This window comes from Cyclopterus lumpus, chromosome 6, assembly GCF_009769545.1.
Source record: "Cyclopterus lumpus isolate fCycLum1 chromosome 6, fCycLum1.pri, whole genome shotgun sequence".
Taxonomy (NCBI): domain Eukaryota; kingdom Metazoa; phylum Chordata; class Actinopteri; order Perciformes; family Cyclopteridae; genus Cyclopterus; species Cyclopterus lumpus.
This window is the reverse complement of record NC_046971.1, coordinates 2,102,501-2,130,183: the sequence shown is the minus strand read 5'-3', so window position 1 is coordinate 2,130,183 and position 27,683 is coordinate 2,102,501. Positions and strand designations below refer to the sequence as shown.

General features: G+C 45.7%; 2 protein-coding genes across 2 annotated transcripts in view; both read left to right on the top strand.

The window, feature by feature from the left end:
• The first annotated feature begins 1,556 nt into the window (after positions 1–1,556).
• On the top strand, positions 1,557–14,443 carry tdrd12 (tudor domain containing 12). Its single transcript, XM_034534505.1, has 31 exons — positions 1,557–1,651; positions 2,483–2,647; positions 2,752–2,888; positions 3,160–3,279; positions 3,371–3,426; positions 3,517–3,602; positions 3,899–4,061; positions 5,182–5,386; positions 5,934–6,013; positions 6,623–6,722; positions 6,849–6,920; positions 7,072–7,132; positions 7,498–7,605; positions 7,768–7,953; positions 8,040–8,193; positions 8,282–8,409; positions 8,515–8,706; positions 8,799–8,927; positions 9,049–9,166; positions 9,376–9,515; positions 9,606–9,835; positions 9,966–10,047; positions 10,141–10,337; positions 10,999–11,206; positions 11,789–11,881; positions 12,054–12,208; positions 12,283–12,489; positions 13,142–13,255; positions 13,555–13,708; positions 13,844–13,904; positions 14,010–14,443. Exons 1-31 carry the CDS (start codon positions 1,628–1,630, stop codon positions 14,081–14,083), a joined length of 3,999 nt encoding a protein of 1,332 aa, XP_034390396.1. The 5' UTR covers positions 1,557–1,627; the 3' UTR covers positions 14,084–14,443.
• An 8,815-nt stretch (positions 14,444–23,258) lies between these two features.
• ankrd27 (ankyrin repeat domain 27 (VPS9 domain)) overlaps positions 23,259–27,683 on the top strand; it is a 17,496-nt gene continuing 13,071 nt past the window's right edge. Inside the window, 8 exon segments of the mRNA XM_034534951.1 lie at positions 23,259–23,620; positions 23,774–23,884; positions 25,342–25,521; positions 25,523–25,657; positions 26,673–26,732; positions 27,188–27,241; positions 27,386–27,451; positions 27,537–27,613. Of these exon segments, the coding sequence (XP_034390842.1) occupies positions 23,519–23,620; positions 23,774–23,884; positions 25,342–25,521; positions 25,523–25,657; positions 26,673–26,732; positions 27,188–27,241; positions 27,386–27,451; positions 27,537–27,613 (785 nt within the window). The 5' untranslated portion in view covers positions 23,259–23,518.

Below are 27,683 nucleotides of genomic sequence, written 5' to 3'. Positions count from 1 at the left end.
GCACTAGATGTGTTGTGCTGTTTAAAGTTAAAGGTGTTTTAGCTAAAAGGTTTGATTGAAAAAAAACATCTTAACAGCTGACCGTTGTTTCAAGATGACATACTGTGGAGCATGAAAGAAGTGCATCGTCTACCCTACACCCTTCCTGTATGCAACTGCAATATGTCATCTAACGTAATATAATTATAAAGTAAATGTCATTAAAAATATAAAAATGTAATGTCAAGAAAAGTCAAAAGTAAAAAAAAAAAAGTATTTAAAAGTTGTCATGTAAAGTAAAGAAAATTAATATTAGTCATGAAAAGTAAAAAATATAATACTATGTCCTGAAAAATATAGGGTTTAAAGTTTAAACAAAAGTAATTGTCATCAAGTAAAAAATATGTAATGAGAAGTATTTAAAAGTTAAATTATTGTCATGAAATATTGTCAATATTGTCATGGAAAATAAAAAATAAACAATATATAATGAAAAGTTTAACAAAAATTATATTATAGTATGTCATGACCAACAGTTTACAAGTTAAAAAGAAAGTAATATAACATATGAAAAGTAATAAAAGTTATATTATAAGAATGTCATGAAAGTAAAAAAAGTTATATTATGTCATGAAAAGTAAAGAAAGTTATGTCATGAAAAGGAAATAAACGATAAAATATAATACCTCCTAAAAAATTAAAAAAGGGTTATATTATGTCATGAAAAGTTACAAAAAGTCAAATTTTAATGTCATGAAAAGTACAACAAAGTATTATTATAATATGAAAAGTAAAAAAGTAACATCATGAAAAGTAAAAGAAAGTCATGTCATGAAAAAGTAAAAAGTCATAAATGTATAAACTCTAAAAAGTCTAAAATAGAATAAAAAGTAATATTGTACTATGTTGTAAGTAGTAGTATGTAGAAGTAAAAAACAGATTATAATATATTATGAAAAGTACAAAAAGTGATATTGTGTCATGAAAAGTGTCTGAAATCAGGTCTGTGTTTAACACAAGCGAACGTGTAGTTGTCCGATCTTGAAAACAGGTCAGTGAACGCCTCTCCGTTGGATCTTAAAGAGTCTTTTTACATTATTTAAACGTTATTATTTGTAGACTGAAATCACAACTGTTAGTACGTGAAGTCCTGATTCACACCTTGTTAATTTGTTATTATTGACATTAATAGAGTAAAATACATTTGATGAATAAATGACGTCGGCACCGTCTCCGTAGCCCCTCCCCCTTTTGGCTCGGAGGCCCGTCCACCGAGCTGCTTCCGGTCAGAAAGCTCAGAAACAGGTAACGTTACGTTTCTTCTTCCGTTAACCGGAAATCAAACATCGCGTTAATTGAACGGCCGCCATCTTCGGCTTTCGAAAGCGCTAGCTTAGCTTATCCCCGTGAAAACAGGCGCAACGACGCCGGTGAGCTGACGTAAAGTGACGTAAGTTGACGTCAGCTCACGTGAGGTGACGTGACCTGGCATGCGCGGGAAGGTTGGGTTTAGTCTCGGGTGCAAAAAAAGTAACCGTCCGCTCGCTAACGTTAACTCTCTTAACGTTTAGCTTTCCGTTAATTTGAGTCGGTCGGCTCCCCGGTTGTGTTTCCTCTCACCGTGGATTGAGGAGGCCACGCGCACGCCATGCTGAACATATCCATTTTGAGGGTAAGTGATTATTGATTAACGGTTGATTGGTGCGCGTGCTGCCGGTGAACGTGAACCACGTGGGTTTTATTTTAATGTCTCTCAATGTCTATAACTGTGGTTATAACAAAGGCAGTTAGCTTAGTTACTTTATTTTACTTTTTTATTTATTTAGCTACTTAAAAAATAGCACAATATAACAAAAGTGGAATAGAGGAATAAGAAAAAAATCACTATATATATATATATATATATATATATATATATATATATATATATATATATATTAAAAATAAATAAAAATGCACACAAATGTATGTAGGATAAGAAAAATGCACAATATATAGAAAAGAGGAATAAAAAAAATTGACTATATATACAAGAAATAGGATGGAATAATAAGAAAAGTGCAATATATATATATATACACACAAAAAGAGGAATTAAAAAAAAATTCTATATATATATATATATACATACAAGAAATAGGATGGAAAAATGCTATATATATTAAATAATAGAAAAGGAATACAACAAATAGAATAGAAAAATAAGAGAAAGGCACAATATATACAAACTAGAATAAGAAAAATGCACAACATATATAAATAATATTAAATTAAATCAACTAACAAAGCAAACAATGTGTAACAGTGTTATAGACTCAGCTTCCACTGTGATGAGGCAAAACAACCAAACAGGAAAGTGCTTTAAAAAAAGATTCTTTTATTAAGATAATCTAATGCCAATGTTTTTTAGTCTGAACAGTATTCGATGAGGAATTTCATTTAAATAACGTGTATTTTCACCAGTTCTGGAGTCTCCTTATTGTAACGTTATCTTACTCTGCAGGTTGAGAGCCCGTCCGGCCTCTGGGGTCGGGTTGTTCAGGGTCCCGGCGGCGACGTCGAGACCACAGACCGGTACGACAGACTGCTGGCTCAGATGAACCTCTTCTACCACGACCTCACACGGGACATGCGCGAGCTGAAGCCCACAGCGTTGGCGGTGGGACAGGTAACGCCGTCTCCCTTAGCTTTTAACCCGCCTGATCCAGGTGCGGGGAACCCGGATCTCGCGCCTGATCCAGGTGTTACTGCGTGTCTCTCCACCCCCCTCAGGTGTGTGTGGTGTACTGGTCGGTGATGAAGTCGTGGTGTCGGGCCGTGGTGGAGTCGATCATCGCGGACTCGGTGTCCTGTCAGGCTCGCTGCCTCCTGGTGGACCAAGGAGAGCGACTCATCGTCCCCTCAGACAAGTAAGACCAGAACTGTGTCGGTATTTAGCCTAGCTTAGCACATTCAGCAATTAGCACGAAACAAAGCTTTAAAACCTGACAAATCAATTAAAGAACTCTTGTAGATTGAGACCAAAACAACTCTCCAGAGAGGGCAACTATTACTGTATGAAGACATTTAATTGGTCTACAGCAGTATTTATTAAAAACGTGCATGAAATAAAGACATTTTACGTGTGTGTGACATTTTGATCTTTTAACTGTTGCGTTTTGTCGTCTCGGTCCCCACAAGGATCCGAATCGCCGTGCCGAGCTTCCTCCAGCTGCCCTTCTGGGTGAGGCGGTTCCACCTGGTGGGAATCGAACCGACGACCCTTCGGGTGTCCGTCCACGAGGAGAAGGCCAGGCTCATGTGAGACGAGCCGGCCGATCGGACTTTTGAAGTTGCAGTAGAATATAAATACACCGTCGATAGAAAGCTAGTTTGTTCTTGTCCTCCGCAGCCCGTCCACTCAGTGGGACAGCTCCGCCACCCTCTACCTGCACAACCTGCTGCAAGGTGAGCGACGCGGCCGACGGCCAGATGTTTAAAAACCCGCTCGCCATCTTTAAGGAGTCTCTTTTTGAAAATTTTGCTTCCTTCCGCCAGCGTCGACTCGGACTGAGGCCGTGCTGCTCGAATCCCTGTCGGACTCCACCGCCATTGAGCTCTACCTGACCGTGGGGAACGTCAAGGTGAACTCTGACCCCACGGTCCAAGTCACGCCAGTTCAAACATTTAGGTTAACACAGCTTCATACAGACGTAAACATTCCTTAAGATCACACATGAGATGTGCTACTTTCAGTGTTTTAGACGGACCTCACAAACGAGCATCTTCATCCTCGTGATGTTGACAACATCCAGATTTTCATCTGCTCTTCTCTTGACTAGTTTTATTTTGAACAGTTATTGTATTTTGTTTCCACGCACATTTCCATGTGCGAGGGAGAAAAGAATCACCAGGACTTTGCTGACTTTTTTTCTTCCAGATCTGTGTGAAAGACGATCTGGTGGCCAAGAGGTTTGCCTATTACAGCGGCGGGCTGGACGAGGCGGACCGATCCCCCGTCATGTTGTCCTCCAGCATCTTGACCCAGAGCGTTGGCTCGACCTCGATCAAGACGACGGCACAAACGACCCAAACTCCTCCCGGTAAAAGACGCGCAGATGTGACTTCCTGTGGTTTTTTCTCAATATTGTAAACTGGGAGTCTCTGGTCACAAACGCCCAACAGGCATTCTCTCTACTGACCACCAGGGGGCGACTCCTCTGGTTGTATAGAAGTCTATGCTTCATGTGTTAAAGCTGCATTATCTCTATTGACCACCAGGGGGCGACTCCTCTGGTTGTATAGAAGTCTATGCTTCATGTGTTAAAGCTGCATTCTCTCTACTGACCACCAGGGGGCGACTCCTCTGGTTGTATAGAAGTCTATGCTTCATGTGTTAAAGCTGCATTATCTCTATTGACCACCAGGGGGCGACTCCTCTGGTTGTATAGAAGTCTATGCTTCATGTGTTAAAGCTGCATTCTCTCTACTGACCACCAGGGGGCGACTCCTCTGGTTGTATAGAAGTCAATGCTTCATGTGTTAAAGCTGCATTCTCTCTACTGACCACCAGGGGGCGACTCCTCTGGTTGTATAGAAGTCAATGCTTCATGTGTTAAAGCTGCATTCTCTCTACTGACCACCAGGGGGCGACTCCTCTGGTTGTATAGAAGTCTATGCTTCATGTGTTAAAGCTGCATTCTCTCTACTGACCACCAGGGGGCGACTCCTCTGGTTGTATAGAAGTCTATGCTTCATGTGTTAAAGCTGCATTCTCTCTACTGACCACCAGGGGGCGACTCCTCTGGTTGTATAGAAGTCTATGCTTCATGTGTTAAAGCTGCATTCTCTCTCCTGACCACCAGGGGGCGACTCCTCTGGTTGTATAGAAATCTATGCTTCATGTGGTAAAGCTGCATTATCTCTCCTGACCACCAGGGGGCGACTCCTCTGGTTGTATAGAAGTCTATATAAATGACTCTACTTCTCTTGATGTATTCCCTCAGTAAACATTGTAAACATTAGTTTTTGGTCTCAATCTCTAGTTTCAAGTCTTCTTCAATACAGAATGATGTTCATTTAGTAAATTATGGTCATTTAGAGTCAAACAGACCATAAAGCAGGGGATGCTTTAGGGCGGGGCTACAAGGTGATTGACAGCAGCAGCTTAGGCCCGTTATATCTGTCTGTCACATGTAATGATGTCTGGACTTTTTTTCCCAGCTGTTTCTTTGAGCTTTGGTTCTGCGGATGGAGCCGGTGATTGTCCCTCCTCACCTCAGGTCAGCAGCTCCGCTCACTGCGTCGCGGTCAGTTCTCCGGTAAAAACCCCCACACCCTCACCTCTGACCTCTGTGCAACATGAGCCGGAGGCCTCCGAGGGAGGCAGCGGGTCAAAGGTCACGAACCAGCAGAACGGTTCCGAGAGGTGAGCGCACACGGGTTTGTTTACACAGCATTCAGAGACTCATTTATACACATTTATTAATAAAAACTATATTATAGGACTCTTTTTTTTTTTTTTTACTGAAAAAGTGGATTTGTTGACAGTATTTTTTTGGATTTACAGAGCGATGCTTTGTAAACCCGACGTGTTTCCTCCTCCCTCACCCCCTCTGACCAAAAACCTCAGTCTGTTCAGGTGAGAATCGACCTCCATCGCATACGAGCGCGTCTCACGTGATTGGCCGAGACCGACGCGTCTTATTTTGTATAACCGGCCCGGTCGATACCGACGGAGCACTCTTCGTTCCCGAACAGGTTCCTGAATCCCGGCGGCGGCGGCCACGAGCAGGCGGCGCCCGCCGTGAGTTCTCAGACTTCTCGGGGGGTGTTTTCATCACATTATCTTTTGTCCGTTGCATATCGACGGGACTCTAGAGGCCGCTGGCGGTGTTGTTGTTTAAATCTTTTCTTCTCGTGCGCTTGTTTCTGAACATTGAATCTAGATCCAGACGCTTGTTTTTGTGTCCCAGGCGTGTCGGCGTGAAGAGCTCCTGGACAGTCGACCCGGAGAGACGACTGCAGCCTCCGGCAGCAGCGCAGCACAGGAAGTGTACGAAGCATTAGATCTACGGCGGCGTGGGAATGAAGCGCTCCCCGCGCCGCTCGGGCATTTCAGAGCATCGGCGGCGTAATAACTTAATAATAATAATAATAATAATAATTAATACAATTTGAAAGACGCTTCATTAGTTTTTCACAGATGACCGATGAGCTGAAAATAAGAGGACGAGTATGGACTGAACACGACAGAAAATACAAAAAAAAAGAATTAAAAGCTATAATATATATATATATATATATATATATATATATATATATATATATACAGTAATAGTAAAATTACTGAATACTAAATAATCTAATTATTATGATGTTAATACCTGTGTTAGGTTGATGCCTAAAGAACCAGGACGTGCCTGCAGCCTATTTCATGACCGATGTCGCTGTTTATTAGCGGGTTGGATCGTCGCGGCGCTCATGGAGCATCGGATAAATCACGAGGAAGAAAAACACGAGAGATCCGTTTTTAAAATACGAAAACGTCGCTTAAAAACAAACCAACCAACGAGTCATTGAGACCCGTGCTCTACTCGATGTCCCCGGACCACAGATTGATCCCCTCTGAACGACGGCGAGCCGACGCTTCGGTAACGTGAAGGTCGGCGGCTGCTAACCGCGTTCTCTGGCTTGGGGTTTGTCAACAGGGCGAGTGGAGATGGAGGAGCTGCTGAGAGCCGTCTGGCAGAGGAAGAAACCAGGTACATGAAGCTCACACCTGTGTCAGCCGTAAAGGCACCCTGTGTGTGTGTGTGTGTGTGTGTGTGTGTGTGTGTGTGTGTGTGTGCGTGTGTGTGTGTGTCTGAGCCGATCTTCTTCTTCCGCAGTCCGAGTCCGTCGGTGGATTCGGGACCTGCAGAGAAGACGTGGAGGACCGAAGAGGACTGGGCCTGTTCACGGTGAGCCGAGGGAATCCGACTTATCGGATACGAGTAATACGGGTTGAATGTGAATCGAGACAAACTGGGAAACGTGTCTTAGTTTTTCTCTCTTTTGAGGGTAAAAACACGTGAAATATTTCAGTTCCCCTTTTCTGACTTTCCGATGCAGCCTTTTAGAGTGGCTGAACCCGGGGAGCCTGAACCCCGATCCGGACGCTGCAGACGACCCGGTAGGTTTCCAGGATTATGATGATGATGATAATGCACCAAACGGATGTAAACGTGTGTGTGTGTGTGTGTGTGTGTGTGTGTGTTGGACTGATCAGTGACGGTCATCCCTGAAACCTCCTGTACTTACAGACAGGAAGTACTTCATTTAGGGAAAGGGGGCTTCAGGTGGTGTTTCTTTCAGCCGAGGCGACTTTTCTCCAAAACTGTTGGAAATTATAAACTTAAGATGTTTATGAGGCGCATTTGAAAAGAAAGGTGAAAAAAAACCTCAACTCCAGTGCGTCCGTGGGATCAGCTGCAGCCTCACGTGACGCCAGAATGCTTTTAAAATAATAATGTGCTGTCTCCTCCTGACCGTCCTCAGGCTGCCCCCAGTGACCCCACTAAGAGTGGGATACTGGTGCACTCTGCCCTCCCAGTGGAGCCCTGCACCAGCCTGGACGACGCCCCCATCACGGACGCCCTCCGCTGGGTAAACCGGAAAACCTTCCTGTTTTCCTACCAGGGAGTTTAAAACCAGTACATCAAATGTTTTAAGTGTTCACGGCTTCTCTTCCTCGGCCTGAAACGACATGAAAACGAGGGGTTGATGGAAGTCCGCTGACGGTGTTTCCGCGGCGTTTCGTGCCCCCAGGTGCTGAGGAAGAAGCTTTACGCTCCGTCTGCAGCGGACCGCTACAGCTGGCCGTCCGTGGCCCGCGGGTGCAACACCGTCATCGTGTCCCCCGACGCCGACCGGCCCCTCGGCTACTTCGCCCCGCTCATCAGCCACATCCTGCTCAACTCCATCTTCGCCTCCCTCACCTCCAGCGCGGCGGGGGTGAGAGCGTCGGCGTCAACGCGTTTTGTTGTTGTCGTCGTTGTTGTTGACCCGTCGTTTAAAAAAATCTGTGTTCTGCCGCGCAGCCCGTGGCGGTGCTGCTGTGCCCCGGCTGGGAGAAGGTCCAGGCGGTGTACGACCTGCTGGAGGAGACGAGCGTCGCCGCGGTCCTTCACCCGGTCATCGTGCTGATCGGCGTCGGCAAAGGCGAGGCCGAGGCCGTCAGGATCCCCAAGAACTGTGAGCGGGGCGGCGGGCGCACCGTCTCGGTCCGCGGTTGTGAATCCCCATGATGCATTGCTTTGCTTTTCTCTGTTGTTCGGAGCAGGCCTGCTGTTGGTGACCACTCCCTTCAGTCTGGTCCGTCTGCTGGCGTGCCACTGCTTCCTGTTCCTGCGTATCTACCACCTCGTGCTGGACGAGGCCGACCAGCTCTTCACGCTCGCTCCGGATCAGGTGACCGTCTTTAATCACAGAATACTCAATCAAGTTATTTCATGATTTATATTTCATTTATTTATGAAACTTTCTTTTAAAACGATGGAACGTTCTACCCGTTAGATGGCCACCATTTTGCAGCATTTCCAGAAGGTGACCTCCAGCGAGGAGATGGCTTCCTGTCCTCAGCAGCTGGTCGCCGTGGCGAAAAGATGGACCGGTCACATGGAGGGCCTGGTAGCCAATCACATGCCGTGCCCTTGCGTCGTCGTGGCCGTCCCCGAGGAAGCTGCTCTCTACGGTAACGTCCAGCAGGTCAGTCTCACCGCGAGTCGCCGACGGCGTCGCGTCAGCCGCGCTTTTCCGGGTTCCCGTTTTTCCAAGGAGCCGTTTTGTCTCCCCTGCAGATCATCCTCATGACTCTAGAGAGCAGCAAGGCCGCGGTGATGCTGAGCGCGTTGGACTTCAACCCCGACGTCGGCCTGAAGACTCTGATCGTAGCCAACTCTGCTGCGGAGGTTGAAGACGTGTTCAAGGTGACTGAAGGAGAAGGTTTCAGTAGCAACATGGAATGGATATCAGAGGGAGTCATGGCCTCGCACCCGGTGGAGGGAACCAGTCCTCCTCATTTTAACCCGCGTCCTTTCCGACCTTCAGGTCGTGAGCAACAAATCGGCGTTCTGCCTCAAGACCCACGAGGGGTTAACGCACCAGTTTGACTTCGTCGTCCAGCAGTGGAGGAAAGGCATCGGCCCCGGCACGCACATTATTCTGGGTAAACGTAGCCGTTTGATCACGAGTCGATTCTATTGGTCGACCTTTCACTTCCTGTCGCTGGGTTTTTACAAATGTTCAACCAATGAGAGAGGGCGTGTGACCACGTCTCGTAACTGCTCCCCATTTGAACTTGATTTTGGTCAAATGTGAATAATATAGATCTAATATGAACATTCATTTGTGCTGTGTTTGACCTTTGACCCCCAGTGACCACCAGCCAGTGCCTGATGTGCCTGGGAGTCCGAGATGCGACCTGCGTCGTCCACTACGGCTTCCCCCCGACCCCCAAACAGTTCGGCGTGCGGCTCTCCTGCATGGCCGAGAGCTTCAGAAACCTCTCAGCGCGAGTGAGAGCCGCCGAGTCGTCTTCCATCCCTCCAAAGAAATGATCGACCGCCTCGAAACCAAAACTCACGTTCTGTGTTCTCGCCCCCAAGGTTCCCCCCGAGGACCCGACGGGGAGCCTCCCTCGTCTCACCAGGTCGGTGCTGCTGATCTCCGAGAGGAACGCCTGTCACGTGGTCGGGGTTCTGCGTTACCTGGGGAGAACCAACGCCCCGCTGCCCCCCGAGCTGCTGTCCTTCGCCCGGGGGGTCCATGCGGCTCGGGAGGACCAGAAGACCGACAGGCCTCTCTGCAGCTACCTCAAGAGCTTTGGAGTCTGCAGGTCTGTAAATATGACCGATCCCTCAGTCTTCAGGTCTTCACTCTAAACTAAACTACCCAGAGAGTAGAGTGAAGTGGAAGCTTGCGATGACGAGCCACGACGTGTGATTCTGTGTGTTGTTCCTCAGCAGAGACGGCGCCGTGTGTCCCGACCGACACCGATTCCTCCCCCAGCTGGACCGCTCGGTGCTCCCCGCCTCCGGAGTCATAGAAGTATTTAACGTCTTTTTGTTCACGTCTGAATCGAGTGGCGTACGGTTCGACCTGCTCCGGATGTACTGAACGCTGCGCCCCCGACGCTCGCAGGTCGTGCCCCTCCACGTCAAGACGGCGTCGGTGTTCTGGGGCCGCCTCGTCCAGAAGGAGGAGGAGGAGGAGGGAGGAGGAGGCTTCCGGCGCATGGCGTCCGAGATGGAGGCTCACTACGCCAACGGGAAACCCGGAGCCGGGGAGGTGCTGCAGGGAGGCTTCTACGCCGTGCAAGAGGACGAGGTCTTCCACAGGTCTGACGGGACCTCTATCGGAGGCTTGAAACACGGGAAGCCTGTCGTTAGTTAGTTAGTTAGCTGGTTAGTTAGCAGCTGGTTCAAAATGTTTTTATATTTTAATTTATTTTCAAAAGCTGGACAGCGGAACTTTTGTCTTTTTTCCACATCAGCCGCCATAATCCCATCTGCTGCTTCGTCCATTTATTTCATTGAACCTTTTAAAGTCTTTTAATTAACCTTTATCTTGTCTTTATTTAACCCTTATATAGCCTTTTTATTTAACCTTTTTTTTAACCTTTATTCAGTCTTTTATTTAACCTTTTTTTGTCATTTATTCTTTCATTTAACCTTTATTTAGCCTTTTATAATTAACCTTTTATTTTGTTTTTATTTCTTCTTTTATTTAACCTTATTTAGCCTTTTTATCTAACCTTTTATTCAGCCTTTATTTAACCTTCATTTAGTCTTTATTTATTCTTTTATTTAACCCTTATTTAGTCTTTATTCTTTTATTTAACCTTTTAATTTAGCCAGGATAACCCCATTGACTCTTTGAATCTCCTTCACAACGTGTATCTATCTGTGTGTGTTTTGTTATATAACCTGAAGCGTCTCACTCTCTGGACGTCTCACTCTCTGGACGTCTCACTCTCTGGACGTCTCACTCCCCTCTCAGGGTGAAGATCCTGTCCGTCCCAGACAGACGTGGCCGGCTGTTCTTCAGCGTCTTGGTCCGCTTCATCGACGTGGGGAAGGAGGACGAGGTGAAATCCCATCAGCTCCTCCAGCTCCCGGAGCGGTTCCACGCGCTGCCCGGCCAGGCCGTGGAGGTCATCGTGTGCCGGGTCAAACCGGTCGACGGCGAGACCGACTGGCACCCCAAGGTTTTCTTTTGTCCCTTTGCCCTCAAACGCACCCTCTATTCAACTCAAGAATTTATATGGAATTGTATAATAAGATATCAAAAGTGTTTAATTCTATTTCCAGCATTTTGTGATAGAGCCGATCACAGGGAATAAAAGGGAAATGTAAATAATATATATTTGATAAGATATTGCTTAAGAACTCATTTGCTTGTTTAAGGCTAATTTGCCGGATTAGCCAGAAACGGACCTTCCTGGCTATTTTTATGGTATTTTATAAAACATTTATGTTGCATTTATGTCCCGGTCTATTTGGATTATTAATTAAACAACTGGTTTACTAGATACGATTACCTACCCTGGTTAAGCTGCTGCACATCCCAGACTCATTGTTATTGGTAGAAATACAGCTTTTTATTACATTTATTGGGTAATGAGGTCACTGTAGAGGTCTTTATATTCTTCCTACTTTTATAACCTTTTTAAATGACCAAAAAACAAGCTTGTTGCCGTCTCCAGCAGAAGACATCAGCCGTGTGGTGGTCACGTGACCGGCCATGTGACCGGACTCTTGTTGTTGTTGTTGTTGTTGTGGGCTCACAGGTCACCAGAGCGATCAACCGGAGGATCCGAGGCCTGCAGCACCGAGCCAGAGCGGTGTTCAGTCTGGGGAACACGGTGTTCGTGGATCCCATGGTGAGTTCAAGGACCCATCGGCATCAAATACGGGATCTGAATACTCTATTAATTTATATTTATTAATTTATTCCTTCATTTTCTGCATTTTTAAAAGTCAGTCTCTGTACTTAGTATGCTGGACTGGACTATCTTGGTGCACCACTAAGTGATTCTTCTCATTCGTCCCCAGGTTTGCGTGACGCAGCTTCCAGGTATGAAAACTGTGATCAATGAGTACAGCGTGCAGTCAGAGATCCTGAACACGGGGATGGGCGTCACCAACCAGCAGCACCTGGACCTGCTGAGGGCGCTCTGCCAGGAGGACGAGGCGGGTCACATCTCCGAGTAAGGAAACACCGGAGTGGACCGAGTGGTGGATCCAGAAGTGTGACTGAAGCGGCACTCTTGTCGTTTTGTAGGTCGGGGGGTGGCCCGCCGTCTCTGGAGGTCCGGATCAAAGCCGAGGTGGAGGTTCTGGCCGAAGCCGTCAGAGCCGCCGAGGTCAGCTGGCTCGCTGACCTTCCGCCCCTCGAGCCGTGCGAGCCGCTCGGTCCGGTGGCGCCAACGGTCCGGTCTCCCCTGCAGGCCAGCCAGGCTGATCTGGAGTCAGCTGAGCAGCTCGTGAGGTGAGTGTCTTCATACTAATTAAGTTGGTCCTAGATAAAGATTTAGATGAATATGACATCATCCCAAACATGTTCCAACAATTGTTTAACCTGCACCTGTCTTCATAACTTGATTCCCATGGCAACGGGGACGCTGGCGTCTGGGAACGCTTTTTTTTTTTTTTTGTGTGTGTGTGTGTGTGTGTTGCAGTTAAAATGTAGAACCAAAGCTTTTTCTATCATTTGATGCACAGGACCGGAGATGAAGGAGATCTTCTCCCGGTGACCGGCCGGGCCGCTCGTCTCGACCCCGGTGGAAAAGGTACAAAATAAATAAATAGAGCGACCGTCTTCGCTTCAGTCTGACTTGCAGGCGGTCGCAGAAGAAGCGTCGCGGTGCGCGTTGATCACGTAGAACATGACACGTGAAGCTCTCGGTTGATAGTCGGGACCTTTTCTGTGTGTTCAGTTGACAACCGAAGCAACGGCCGGCAGGACGGTGACGACTCCACAAAAAGGTACCAAGCGGCTGTAAAAAGGAGCCGATGGGCAACGAAGCGTTTAAAGGGAACGACTTAATGCGTTGATTTTTCTTTTTTTGAGCTTTTCACACAGCGGAATGAGCACGCCTCCTCTTTTTAGAGCTTAACCGCATGACGTCATTTGTTTCCAGTTTCCACCCTCTGGCCCGATGGTACCAGACGCCCGACTCCGCCATCGTCACGGTGAAGCTGAGGAACCCGGAGAGCCAGCGCTGTGATTTCTACGCCGACAGAGTCGTTTACAGGTCCGTCGGCTCACTTTCAGCACGGGCTTTTTTTACCCAAATACCAGGATCAGGAGTCGCTGGTTTTGTCTTCGATGTCGTCCTGTTGTTGAGAAAGGAGGCGTCGTCGTCCTTCTCCTTCATCCATCCAGGAAGCTGGAAGATGAAGGAGAAGGACTGTTGCTGTCCACGAGGACGAATGAGGAGTCACCCCCTGGTGGACAATAGAGAGAATGCAGCTTTAACTAATGAAGCATTGGCTTCACTCTGCAGAACCTGAAGTGTCCTCCTGGTTACCCCCCCCCCCCCTTTCTGTTCAGTGGCAGAGCGAACGGTCGGACCTACAGAGCCGACCTGCTGCTTCACGGCGACATCGCCGCCGACTGCTGCTGCTGGGAGATGAAGTCCAATGAGCCGGTCCTCAAACTGGTCAAACAACCACAGGGATACTGGGAGAGACTCCTCAGGACCAAGGTACTGGACTCCATTTTGGTTCAAACCCCCGCAGCAGAAACACATTTTAACAATTCTTTAAAAAAAAAACATTACGTTATTTTTATATTTTTAAACGACTCGAGCCAATTCTTTTTTCTTTTTTTTTCCTCCCAGAATATTTTCGTGAGTTACGACACGGATCACATCGACGAGGACGAGGACCGATCCCCGAGCGGTGAGATGCCACACTCGCAGAACCCGAGAACCTGAAGCACCTTTCTTTTTTATTTCACGGTACCGTTTACCGATATCGCCTGTGACTTTTTTTTCCGTCCTTCAGAACTGCACTTTGTGGAGGACACGGGGAAGGACAACCGCTACGTGAACTCGGAGAGCGGCAGCGAGAGCGACTGAAGATGGAATCGAACGCGTGACGCTGCTCTCGTTATATAATAATATCTACAAATATTTCTTTTCCATAAATAAAGCCATAAATAAATAGATAACGTTTGTTACAGACCTATTTAAAAAGAAAAAAGGACAAATGTGAGATAAACAAGGCTTTTAATTTCTGTTAAAAGATTAAACGTTATTTTCCTTTTTTTGGTACTGTCTCTAATAAGCTTAATTTGATACGCCTCTCCAGAAGTTAGTTAAATGAACAGTGTGAGGTCGGTTTAAAACAACAACAACATGTAGAGTGCTTTTAAATGAACTAACCTCAGAACAGGAACATATCTTACTTTATAATTTAGATATCACTAAATATTGTTTCTTACTTTGGTTTAGCAGGCTAGGCTAACTTTGGTTTAGCTGGCTAGGCTAACTTTGGTTTAGCTGGCTAGGCTAACTTTGGTTTAGCTGACTAGGCTAACTTTAGTTTAGCTGGCTAACTGTGGTTTAGCTGGATAGGCTAACTTTGGTTTAGCTGGCTAGGCTAACTTTGGTTTAGCTGACTAGGCTAACTTTAGTTTAGCTGGCTAACTTTGGTTTAGCTGGCTAGGCTAACTTTAGTTTAGCTGGCTAACTTTGGTTTAGCTGGCTAGGCTAACTTTAATTTAGCTGGCTAACTGTGGTTTAGCTGGATAGGCTAACTTTGGTTTAGCTGGCTAGGCTAACTTTGGTTTAGCTGACTAGGCTAACTTTAGTTTAGCTGGCTAACTTTGGTTTAGCTGGCTAGGCTAACTTTAGTTTAGCTGGCTAACTTTGGTTTAGCTGGCTAGGCTAACTTTAATTTAGCTGGCTAGGCTAACTTTGGTTTAGCTGGATAGGCTAACTTTAGTTTAGCTGGCTATGCTAACTTTGGTTTAGCTGGATAGGCTAACTTTAGTTTAGCTGGCTAGGCTAACTTTGGTTCAGCTAGCTAACTTTGGTTTAGCTTGCGTTGTCCACTGTTTTGCTACGTTAGCTACCTGCTCTCTGAAACCTTTTTATAGTGTTTTTTCTGTATTTTTTTTTATTTCATAGCTTTATATTTTGCCTTGTTTTTATTATTTAAATAAACTTTATAAGTTACAGAAATGTATTTACATGCGATTGAAACATTTCGAGATACCAGAATCTGGTTCATTGCTAAAAAAAAAAGAAAGAGAACAATATTTAACGTTAAATATATTCAAGTGAAACTTTAATCAAATGTAACTTTTCATTAATTTGGTTGTACAAGAGCGTAAAGAGTCAAAGGTCTGAATACTTTAATAATCAATGATAGAAGTTTAACACGCTCACATTTTGTTGTGACAGGTAACGTGTGTTTACGTTTTAGACTAAACTGGGATTAAATAAGTCTGTTTAAATTGATGCTCTTTAATAACTGTTTTGATTTACTTGTTCTGTAATCAGCTTCTTACTGTTTCTGTGACCATAACAAAATTAAACCAGCAAGTTATTTGTTCATTTAGTTGTTTACTTGTGGAAAAGAAACATTCCTGCATTCACAATGTTTAATTAAAGTACATCGGTATTATCAGCAAAAACCTTCCTAAAGTATTAAAAGTTATTAAAGTTTAAAGAAATACTTTCAGTGTTGGATTATTATTTCTGATGCATTAAAGTGTAAATATCATTATAATGTTGCATTATTTAACGTCTTTATATCAAAGTATTTTATGAGCTTTTAATTTTCTTTTACTTTATATTTTAACTACATTACAGAGGGAAATATTGTACTTTTTACTAGTATAATGTTATTATACTCTATAATATGTATTTTTAAATGGGCCATTCTGCTTAATGAGTGCTTTTGTTACTTTTAAATGTATTTATATACTCCTAAGTATTTATACACTGGTATTGCTAGTATTACACTGTAGGAGGTATAAAGTTGGCTCTGAGAATTTACACTTGAACCTTCAGCAATTATAGAGAGAAAAGGTGACTTTCTCAGACTTGACGAAGCTCCACAGACACAAATGACATTATTCATTATATTAATTATTATTATATTAATTATACTTGTGTGTAAAACCAGTGGGATTGCCCTTAAAAGTTGATTTATCTCAGCCCTCTGGTGTAATACACCCTGCTGGTCGGTAGGGGGCAGTGTGACCCAGTATGTTTGTAACGTGACTTTCCCCATGAGTAATGAACGTCATCTATTGTGATTGACGCTCCACTGAAAAGTACGGAAGCCCATAGGTGACACTAAAAGGAAAGAAGAAGTCTTAATAATGAGAAATAATTGGAAATAATGACATAGTATGTCATAATAATTTTTTTATTATTTTGAAATAGCTTCTCTTATTTTAAAAATACTCTTGTTTTAATAGCTTCTCTTATCTTATAACACTAATTATGTTCAGATACTAGTTATCGTGGTCACGTGATGTTTTTGTTATTTCTTCTCCAATAACACCGGCGGAAATGCCCTTCCAGAGTAAAAGCGACGTCACGGCTTGTTTTACGGGTTTCCGGTCTGGTGTCTGGCAACCCGGGGAGCAAAAGCCTGCGGTCCTCCTGTGGCTGGTGAGCCAGCTGATCCTACCGTCAACAGGCATCTGACAGGCGGCCATGCCCGCGCCCGGATGACCCTCTCCCCCCCCCCTCACCCCCCGCTGCTAACAGGTAAAACATGCACGCGCTAACCCCGTTAACGGGTGGGAAGATTCTTAACGTCACACCTGCTAAAGCAGCACGCAGCTTTCTACCGACGTCAGCTAGCAGGCTAATTGTTCCCACTTCCGGTGCCCCGGTTCCGACGGCGCGCTCCGACGTCAGAAGCCGAACCTCTCAACGTGCCGTCCGGGGGGGGTCGGGGTCGGTCAGGTGTTCAACACGCGCACGGAGCCCGCGAGCGACCGGACCCTCCGGACCAAACTCCAGTCAAAAAAACAAAGGGGGCTTTAAAGTCCGAGTTAACGTGAACACACCATTGTTCTAAACATAGTCTATAAACATATATTAATTTAGATTTGAAGGATCATGAATCTGGTTCGCCTCTTAATTTAACTTATTTTTGCAATTAATGGAGATATTGAGCAGGTTACATGGTGAGACAAAGGAAACTTGGATAATGTTTTTGTCAATAACGATTTTATTTTGAAAATGTGCACGGAAACCCCCTTTTAAAAAAAAAAAAAAGAAAAGTAATCTATGGGTCAGAGGTCACTTCCTTTTATGTTGTGTGGCATTCAGGGTGTGTGGAGGGTCAATGGTGTGTGTGTGTGTGTGTGGCATTCAGGGTGTGTGGAGGGTCAATGGTGTGTGTGTGTGTGTGTACGTTCAGTGTGTGTGGAGGGTCAATGGTGTGTGTGTGTGTGTACGTTCAGTGTGTGTGGAGGGTCAATGGTGTGTGTGTGTGTGTGTGTACGTTCAGTGTGTGTGGAGGGTCAATGGTGTGTGTGTGTGTGTGTACGTTCAGTGTGTGTGGAGGGTCAATGGTGTGTGTGCGTGTGTGTACGTTCAGTGTGTGTGGAGGGTCAATGGTGTGTGTGTGTGTGTGTGTACGTTCAGTGTGTGTGGAGGGTCAATGGTGTGTGTGTGTGTGTACGTTCAGTGTGTGTGGAGGGTCAATGGTGTGTGTGTGTGTGTGTGTACGTTCAGTGTGTGTGGAGGGTCAATGGTGTGTGTGCGTGTGTGTACGTTCAGTGTGTGTGGAGGGTCAATGGTGTGTGTGCGTGTGTGTACGTTCAGTGTGTGTGGAGGGTCAATGGTGTGTGTGCGTGTGTACGTTCAGTGTGTGTGGAGGGTCAATGGTGTGTGTGCGTGTGTACGTTCAGTGTGTGTGGAGGGTCAATGGTGTGTGTGTGTGTGTGTGTACGTTCAGTGTGTGTGGAGGGTCAATGGTGTGTGTGTGTGTGTGTGTGTACGTTCAGTGTGTGTGGAGGGTCAATGGTGTGTGTGTGTGTGTGTACGTTCAGTGTGCATGGAGGGTCAATGGTGTGTGTGTGTGTGTACGTTCAGTGTGCATGGAGGGTCAATGGTGTGTGTGTGTGTGTGTGTGTGTACGTTCAGTGTGTGTGGAGAGTCAATGGTGTGTGTGTGTGTGTGTGTGTACGTTCAGTGTGTGTGGAGGGTCAATGGTGTGTGTGTGTGTGTACGTTCAGTGTGTGTGGAGAGTCAATGGTGTGTGTGTGTGTGTGTGTACGTTCAGTGTGTGTGGAGGGTCAATGGTGTGTGTGTGTGTGTGTACGTTCAGTGTGTGTGGAGGGTCAATGGTGTGTGTGCGTGTGTACGTTCAGTGTGTGTGGAGGGTCAATGGTGTGTGTGCGTGTGTGTACGTTCAGTGTGTGTGGAGGGTCAATGGTGTGTGTGCGTGTGTACGTTCAGTGTGTGTGGAGGGTCAATGGTGTGTGTGTGTGTGTGTGTACGTTCAGTGTGTGTGGAGGGTCAATGGTGTGTGTGTGTGTGTGTACGTTCAGTGTGTGTGGAGGGTCAATGGTGTGTGTGTGTGTGTGTACGTTCAGTGTGCATGGAGGGTCAATGGTGTGTGTGTGTGTGTACGTTCAGTGTGCATGGAGGGTCAATGGTGTGTGTGTGTGTGTGTGTGTACGTTCAGTGTGTGTGGAGAGTCAATGGTGTGTGTGTGTGTACGTTCAGTGTGTGTGGAGGGTCAATGGTGTGTGTGTGTGTGTACGTTCAGTGTGTGTGGAGAGTCAATGGTGTGTGTGTGTGTGTGTGTACGTTCAGTGTGTGTGGAGGGTCAATGGTGTGTGTGCGTGTGTGTACGTTCAGTGTGTGTGGAGGGTCAATGGTGTGTGTGCGTGTGTACGTTCAGTGTGTGTGGAGGGTCAATGGTGTGTGTGCGTGTGTGTACGTTCAGTGTGTGTGGAGGGTCAATGGTGTGTGTGCGTGTGTACGTTCAGTGTGTGTGGAGGGTCAATGGTGTGTGTGTGTGTGTGTACGTTCAGTGTGTGTGGAGGGTCAATGGTGTGTTCAGGGTGTGTGGGTCTCCTTCGGGCTGGGAAACCTCATGAATGATTAATTTAAATGGCGTTTATATATCTTATAATGTCCACCATGTTACTACGGGAGCCCAGAAGGGTCAAACGCCAGTTGTTTTGGTCACCGGGGCCGAAAAAAAAGACGTAACACAGGGAAACAGGAGGAAATGTAATTGTCTGTAAATGATTTAGATTTGGCTGCAAAATATTTACTACCTCTATTCTAATAAAAAAATGTTTACGGCGCTTTTTATCAATTTGTGACGTTCTCCGTCAGTTACCGTTACCGTTACCGTTACCGTAGTTACCGTTAGAGAAGTTACCGTTAGAGAAGTTACCGTTAGAGAAGTTACCATTGGAGAAGTTACCTTTAGAGAAGTTACAGTTGGAGAAGTTACCGTTAGAGAAGTTACCGTTAGAGAAGTTACCGTTAGAGGAGTTACCGTTAGAGAAGTTACCTTTAGAGGAGTTACCGTTAGAGAAGTTACCGTTAGAGAAGTTACCGTTAGAGAAGTTACCTTTAGAGGAGTTACCGTTAGAGAAGTTACCGTTAGAGAAGTTACCGTTAGAGAAGTTACCTTTAGAGAAGTTACCTTTAGAGGAGTTACCGTTAGAGAAGTTACCTTTAGAGGAGTTACCGTTAGAGAAGTTACCTTTAGAGAAGTTACCGTTAGAGAAGTTACCTTTAGAGAAGTTACCTTTAGAGAAGTTACCGTTAGAGAAGTTACCGTTAGAGAAGTTACCTTTAGAGGAGTTACCGTTAGAGAAGTTACCTTTAGAGAAGTTACCTTTAGAGAAGTTACCTTTAGAGAAGTTACCGTTAGAGAAGTTACCGTTAGAGAAGTTACCGTTAGAGAAGTTACAGTTGGAGAAGTTACCGTTAGAGAAGTTACCGTTAGAGAAGTTACCGTTAGAGGAGTTACCGTTAGAGAAGTTACCTTTAGAGAAGTTACCGTTAGAGAAGTTACCGTTAGAGAAGTTACCGTTAGAGAAGTTACCGTTGGAGAAGTTACCGTTAGAGAAGTTACCTTTAGAGAAGTTACCGTTAGAGAAGTTACCTTTAGAGAAGTTACCGTTAGAGAAGTTACAGTTGGAGAAGTTACAGTTAGAGAAGTTACCGTTGGAGAAGTTACCTTTAGAGGAGTTACCGTTAGAGAAGTTACCGTTAGAGAAGTTACCGTTAGAGAAGTTACCTTTAGAGAAGTTACCGTTAGAGAAGTTACCTTTAGAGGAGTTACCGTTAGAGAAGTTACCTTTAGAGAAGTTACCGTTAGAGAAGTTACCTTTAGAGGAGTTACCGTTAGAGAAGTTACCTTTAGAGAAGTTACCGTTAGAGAAGTTACCGTTAGAGAAGTTACCGTTAGAGAAGTTACCTTTAGAGGAGTTACCGTTAGAGAAGTTACCTTTAGAGGAGTTACCGTTAGAGGAGTTACCTTTAGAGACGTTACCGTTAGAGAAGTTACCTTTAGAGAAGTTACCGTTAGAGAAGTTACCTTTAGAGAAGTTACCGTTAGAGAAGTTACCGTTAGAGAAGTTACCTTTAGAGAAGTTACCGTTAGAGAAGTTACCGTTAGAGAAGTTACCGTTAGAGAAGTTACCTTTAGAGGAGTTACCGTTAGAGAAGTTACCTTTAGAGAAGTTACCGTTAGAGAAGTTACCGTTAGAGAAGTTACCGTTAGAGAAGTTACAGTTGGAGAAGTTACCGTTAGAGAAGTTACAGTTGGAGAAGTTACCGTTAGAGAAGTTACCGTTAGAGAAGTTACCGTTAGAGGAGTTACCGTTAGAGAAGTTACCTTTAGAGAAGTTACCGTTAGAGAAGTTACCGTTAGAGAAGTTACCGTTAGAGAAGTTACCGTTGGAGAAGTTACCGTTAGAGAAGTTACCTTTAGAGAAGTTACCGTTAGAGAAGTTACCTTTAGAGAAGTTACCGTTAGAGAAGTTACAGTTGGAGAAGTTACAGTTAGAGAAGTTACCGTTGGAGAAGTTACCTTTAGAGGAGTTACCGTTAGAGAAGTTACCTTTAGAGAAGTTACCGTTAGAGAAGTTACCTTTAGAGGAGTTACCGTTAGAGAAGTTACCTTTAGAGAAGTTACCGTTAGAGAAGTTACCGTTAGAGAAGTTACCTTTAGAGGAGTTACCGTTAGAGAAGTTACCTTTAGAGGAGTTACCGTTAGAGAAGTTACCTTTAGAGAAGTTACCGTTAGAGAAGTTACCTTTAGAGAAGTTACCGTTAGAGAAGTTACCTTTAGAGAAGTTACCGTTAGAGAAGTTACCGTTAGAGAAGTTACCTTTAGAGGAGTTACCGTTAGAGAAGTTCCCTTTAGAGAAGTTACCGTTAGAGAAGTTACCGTTAGAGAAGTTACCGTTAGAGAAGTTACAGTTGGAGAAGTTACCGTTAGAGAAGTTACCGTTAGAGAAGTTACCTTTAGAGGAGTTACCGTTAGCTGCGATCTGTAAACCCGCCACTAGATGACGCCAAATCCCCCCTTTTTTTAAAAACTGTCTCCCGCCTTTCTTCTCCGGGTAACAACCGACCTTTAAGCCTTTAAGCCTTTAAAACAATGTTTTTTTATTTTTGCTTATACATGTGACAACGGTCCCCCCCCCCCCCCCCACAAACACACACACACACACACACACACACACACACACACACACACACACCCACACACACACACACACACACACACTGAGGCGGTTGTCGAGGCGGTTCCTCTGTTTACACACTAAAGCTTCAGGCTCAGGCGTCAGCTGAGCGACGTGCTCTCAGCGTGTCGGGGGGCGGACATTCCTCCATGCTGGATACGCTGTTAGCGTCGAGCTTTGGGAGGTCACAAGGACCATGAGGGGGGGGGGGGACTGGTTCCCAGTTTGTCTGCACTGGAGCTGAGGGAGGAGGACGCTGGTCTCTGAGCGGTGAGTTGATCATGAGGATGAGGAGGGACGCTAGAGCTTCTTCACTGAGACGGACGCGTGAATAATAATAATAATAATAATTATCTTTACAATGGACGGGAAATGTTAAAACATGTGTTGCCTCGGCATTAAGTAAATGTTTTATCTTATTTGTTAGTTTGTGGGTAAAAACAGCTGATTGGATAACGTGTTAAATGTGTGTGTTATTGTTATTATTATTATTATGTTGGCTGCACCTGTCATGATATTTGACAACTCTGTGTTTTAAGGAAACACCTTTTTTCACGGTGAATTTCACCAGAATCCAACCAGCGGTTCTCACTTTTGAATTGTTTTCTATTTACGACTAAAACAGACTTTTTCTTTTCCTTTTTACTATTCTGTTCTTTTTTTTTTATTCTAAAAACGTAAGTTGGCAACTACTTTTTAACGTGCAAAAAAATAAATAATATAATAATAATAATAATACATAAGGACATATTTGTCGCATTAGTGATATTTCAAATATTGACGTTGTCGTGGAAACAGGATCGGCCCGAGGCCGCTGACGTGTCACACACACTTCCTGCCTCCACCGAGGGGAAATTAACTAATAACTAATAAATGGGTTAAAAGGACCTGAAAGGCGTCTTTTTGTTGACTCAGCGGATGATTCGAGTAACGTGGTTTAATATCGTTATGACGGTCATAAACGAAGGAATCACGAGGAGCGCCAACTACGACGAGTCATACTTTATCCATTAGTATTATATTAATATGATCATAAATATAATATTATCCATTAATGTGTGTTTGTATTATCTTTATCTTTTTGGCTCAGGCGTTCGTGGTTCCCTGAGGATTCATCCGTACGGGATTACGATCAATAATTAACTTTTAGAGATTAACTTTTTATTCTATTTTATTGTCAATATTTTATCGTGTGTGTGTGTGTGTGTGTGTGTGTGTGTGTGTGTGTGTGTGTGTGTGTGTGTGTGTGTGTGTGTGTGTGTGTGTGTGTGTGTGTGTGTGTGTGTGTGTGTGTGTGTGTGTGTGTGTGTGTGTGTGTGTGTGTGTGTGTGTGTGTGTGTGTGTGTGTGTGTGTGTGTGTGTGACTCGTAGAATACATTTTTCGTAGCGTTCGTTACAAATGACGTGTTCAAGGACCGTTGGAAAAGACGAAACTCAGCTTCTGCTTTCGGTATATACCGTGTTTTTTGGAGGGCCTTTCAAAAGGAAAGTGAAACGGCCGAGCGGTTAATTTTTTTAAAGCTCGGTCCCGTTACTCAGGAGCTCCCTTCGTCCCCTCCAGGATCCAGACCTGCAGCTCCTCCAGGATCCAGACCTGCAGCTCCTCCAGGATCCAGACCTGCAGCTCCTCCAGGATCCAGACCTGCAGCTCCTCCAGGATCCAGACCTGCAGCCCCTCCAGGATCCAGACCTGCAGCCCCTCCAGGATCCAGACCTGCAGCTCCTCCAGGATCCAGACCTGCAGCTCCTCCAGGATCCAGACCTGCAGCCCCTCCAGGATCCAGACCTGCAGCCCCTCCAGGATCCAGACCTGCAGCTCCTCATGGCGGTGTATGATGAGAACATCCTGAAGAACGTCTTCTTCCTGGCGCTGGAGAAGCAGAGACCGGACCTCTGCAGCCGAGTGGCGGAGCTCCACGGCATCGTGAGTCCCTCCTGGTCTCTGTGGTCAGGACCACGACAGGAAGTGGTTTAGCTTCTGTTCGTGTGTGTGTGTATATATATATATATATATATATATATATATATATATATATACATACATATACACAGTGAACGGTGTTCTGACCGCCTGCAGGTTCTGGTGCCGTGTTGTGGGAGTTTGACCGTCAGCGGCTACTCGGACTCTCAGTTCGACAGCTACGTCCTCCAGCCGGCGGAGGACGGCTACCAGACTGTGGACGGAAAGGTTAGTCTGCTTTAACACATGAAGCATAGACTTCTATACAACCAGAGGAGTCGCCCCCTGGTGGTCAGGAGAGAGAATGCAGCTTTAACACATGAAGCATAGACTTCTATACAACCAGAGGAGTCGCCCCCTGGTGGTCAGGAGAGAGAATGCAGCTTTAACACATGAAGCATAGACTTCTATACAACCAGAGGAGTCGCCCCCTGGTGGTCAGTAGAGAGAATGCAGCTTTAACACATGAAGCATAGACTTCTGTACAACCAGAGGAGTCGCCCCCTGGTGGTCAGGAGAGAGAATGCAGCTTTAACACATGAAGCATAGACTTCTATACAACCAGAGGAGTCGCCCCCTGGTGGTCAGGAGAGAGAATGCAGCTTTAACACATGAAGCATAGACTTCTATACAACCAGAGGAGTCGCCCCCGAAGTTAAGAGCCGCCGTCATCAAGTGGAGTTTAAATTCTAAAGTCCAGTTTCGATTAGGTTGAACAATAAAACCCCGATAGCTTCTTTCATTCTCTTGTTATTTGTTTTTCCAAAGGCGTTGATAAGCACAAGCGCTCAATATTCAGTTCTGATTGTGAACGCGTCCCATGACGACCAATCGAATGAACTGTGTGTCGTTTACACTCACTAGAGAACCAAATGTGTATTCATCCGCCGACGAAATAGTCCCCGACAAAATGCAGTTATTTCTCCAGAAAAGAAAAAAGAACTACAGTGAGCAGCTGTTACTAGGACTCTGATCAATACTCTTATCGGTTGTTTTTGATGACTTGGTGAGGAACAACAGACTGACGTTCTGCTTGTCTCACGTGTTGAACTGCTGCCGTTTCCTCCTTTTTACTTGTGAACCAGAGTTCTCAGAATCTACTGGAGTCACATGTAGAAACACTCTGACATCATGTGAGCCTCAAGCTGGACTGATACAGAGACACAAAGACACAGAGACAGAGAGACACAAAGACAGAGAGACAAAGAGACACAGAGACACAAAGACACAGAGAGACAAAGAGACACAAAGACAAAGAGACACAGAGACACAAAGACACAGAGAGACAAAGAGACACAAAGACAGAGACACAGAGACACAGAGACACAAAGACACAGAGACAGAGAGACACAGAGACAGAGAGACAAAGAGACACAAAGACAAAGAGAGATACACAGAGACACAAAGACACAGAGAGACAAAGAGACACAAAGACAGAGACACAGAGACACAGAGACAAAGAGACACAAAGACACAAAGACACAGAGACACAGAGACACAGAGAGAGAGAGAGAGAGAGAGAGAGAGAGAGAGAGATACATAGAGAGACAAAGAGATACAAAGAGACAGAGACACAAAGACAGATACATAGAGAGACACAAAGACAGACACGACTTCTTTGAAGCATAGATTTAATAATAATAATAAAAGCCGCTCACCAGAGGCGTTGGTTCTTTGTGTTTCAGGAGGTCCGGATCCAGGACAGGCAGGTCCTGCTGGGGTCCGGCTTCCCGTCTCCGTCCTCGGTGCCCATCCTGTTCGAGGAGACCTTCTACAACGACCGGGAGCAGAGCTACAGCATCCTGTGCATCTCGCGGCCCGTGGAGGAGGAGGAGCCGAGCCCGGCCGCCGCCGGCCCGCCGCCGCCCCCCCCACCGCCTGAGGAGCCTGGAGGACGTCCGGGGCTTCCTGGGGCGCCACGGACAGAAGCTGGACAAGTTCATCCTGGGCTTCGGCCAGGCCTTCAGGGAGCAGGAGAGGAAGGGGCTCCGGCACCACATCGTAGGTGTTCCTCTTCCTACCGTCCTGTTTCCTCTTCCTCCTCTTCCTACCGCCCTGTCGTCCTGTTTCCTCTTCCTCCTCTTCCTACCGTCCTGTTTCCTCTTCCTCCTCTTCCTACCGCCCTGTTTCCTTCTGACGCTTCCTCTTTTCCTACCGCCCTGTTTCCTCTTCCTCCTCTTCCTACCGTCCTGTTTCCTTCTACCGCTTCCTCTCTTCCTACCGTCCTGTTTCCTCTTCTTCCTTTTCCTACCGCCCTGTTTCCTTCTACCGCTTCCTCTTTTCCTACCGCCCTGTTTCCTCCTCTTCCTCTTCCTACCGCCCTGTTTCCTTCTGACGCTTCCTCTTTTCCTACCGCCCTGTTTCCTCTTCCTCCTCTTCCTACCGTCCTGTTTCCTTCTACCGCTTCCTCTCTTCCTACCGTCCTGTTTCCTCTTCTTCCTTTTCCTACCGCCCTGTTTCCTTCTACCGCTTCCTCTTTTCCTACCGCCCTGTTTCCTCCTCTTCCTCTTCCTACCGCCCTGTTTCCTTCTGACGCTTCCTCTTTTCCTACCGCCCTGTTTCCTCTTCCTCCTCTTCCTACCGTCCTGTTTCCTTCTACCGCTTCCTCTTTTCCTACCGTCCTGTTTCCTCTTCCTCCTCTTCCTACCGTCCTGTTTCCTCTTCCTCTTTTCCTACCGTCCTGTTTCTTTTTGACGCTTCCTCTTTTCCTACCGCCCTTTTTCCTCTTCTTCCTCTTTTCCTACCGCCCTGTTTCCTCTTCCTCTTTTCCTACTGTCCTGTTTCCTCTTCTTCCTCTTCCTACCGTCCCGGGTTATCCCTCTCTTAGACTTGAGGCTGAAGTACTTAGAAGAGTATTTATTTATAATTTAAGTATTTATCCTAATTTTTTAGACTCGAGGCTGAAGTACTTAGAAGAGTATTTCTATATAATTAAATAAGTATTTATCCTAGTTCTCGACACTGACACATTTAAACCCCTTCAGGAGACTGAAACGTGTCCGTCCTCTCTCCTCAGGACTCGGTGAACGGTCTTTACACTAAATGTCTTCAGTGTCTGCTGAGAGACTCCCGTCTGGTGAGTATGGAGCCGATGGAGAGAATAGGAAGTGATTCTTTTGGGGGGGGGGGGGGGGGGGCAACGGGACGTTTCTCATCCTTCTCGCTTCCCGTTTTGTTACGACGTCCTCAGAAGAGCAGGTCGCTGCTCTTCTGGAGCTTTAAAATCATCAAAACATCGGGAAAAGATTTTAAAACCATTAAGAACGTCAGTAAAATGCACAATATATAAAAAAAATAGGAAAGAATAATAAGACAAATGCACCATATATACACAAATACTATTAAATTAACTAACAAAACAAACAAAATGGTAGTGCAAAGATGTAGACAAACAAACAACAACAACAATACGGCGGTTGATGTTCATATCAGCCTGAACTCGTCGCTCCCTTCGCCCAACGCGCTGCCTGGCAGGAGCAGGAGCTGCGTCACATCCTGAGCATTGATTCCGTGTTTGTTCTCCTCCCACAGAAGCTTCTGGCGAAGCAGGAGCTCCAGATGACTCTCCTCAAGCAGGCGGTGGAGGTAACGTCACCGGCGCCCCCTGCAGTTTCAGTGTGGCGGTTCGACGTCCTGCAGACGCCGTTCGGGGCCTCCTGTCGCAACACGCTGTGTGACTTTGCTTTCTCGCAGTTGTTGACTCGAAATGTTTTTTCTCCTGCTTTCCAGATGTATGTTCATCATGGCATCCATGATTTAATTTTTAACTTTGTGGGAACGCTTGAAGCCAGCCAGGTACGTCTGAAGTGGAACTGTTGACGTAGTCGGAGTGTTTTTATTCTTCTTCTTGTGGATGAAATGTGTCTCGTCCTGTCGTCAGGACGCCGCCTTCAACAAAACCACCAGGAGCCTGCAGGAGCTGCAGCAGAGCGAGCTGGGAGTGAAGCCGGAGTTCAGGTCGGTTCAACGCAACGAGAAGCTGCATTCTCTCTCCTGACCACCAGGGGGCGACTCCTCTGGTTGTATA

Bases quoted from the DNA above. Each gene is read 5' to 3' on its own strand.
- tdrd12 (XM_034534505.1), top strand. From the start codon at position 1,628: ATGCTGAACATATCCATTTTGAGG. The intron at 6,723-6,848 runs GTACATGAAGCT...CTTCTTCCGCAG, and splicing joins CTGGCAGAGGAAGAAACCAG to TCCGAGTCCGTCGGTGGATT. The intron at 7,606-7,767 runs GTAAACCGGAAA...TCGTGCCCCCAG, and splicing joins TCACGGACGCCCTCCGCTGG to GTGCTGAGGAAGAAGCTTTA.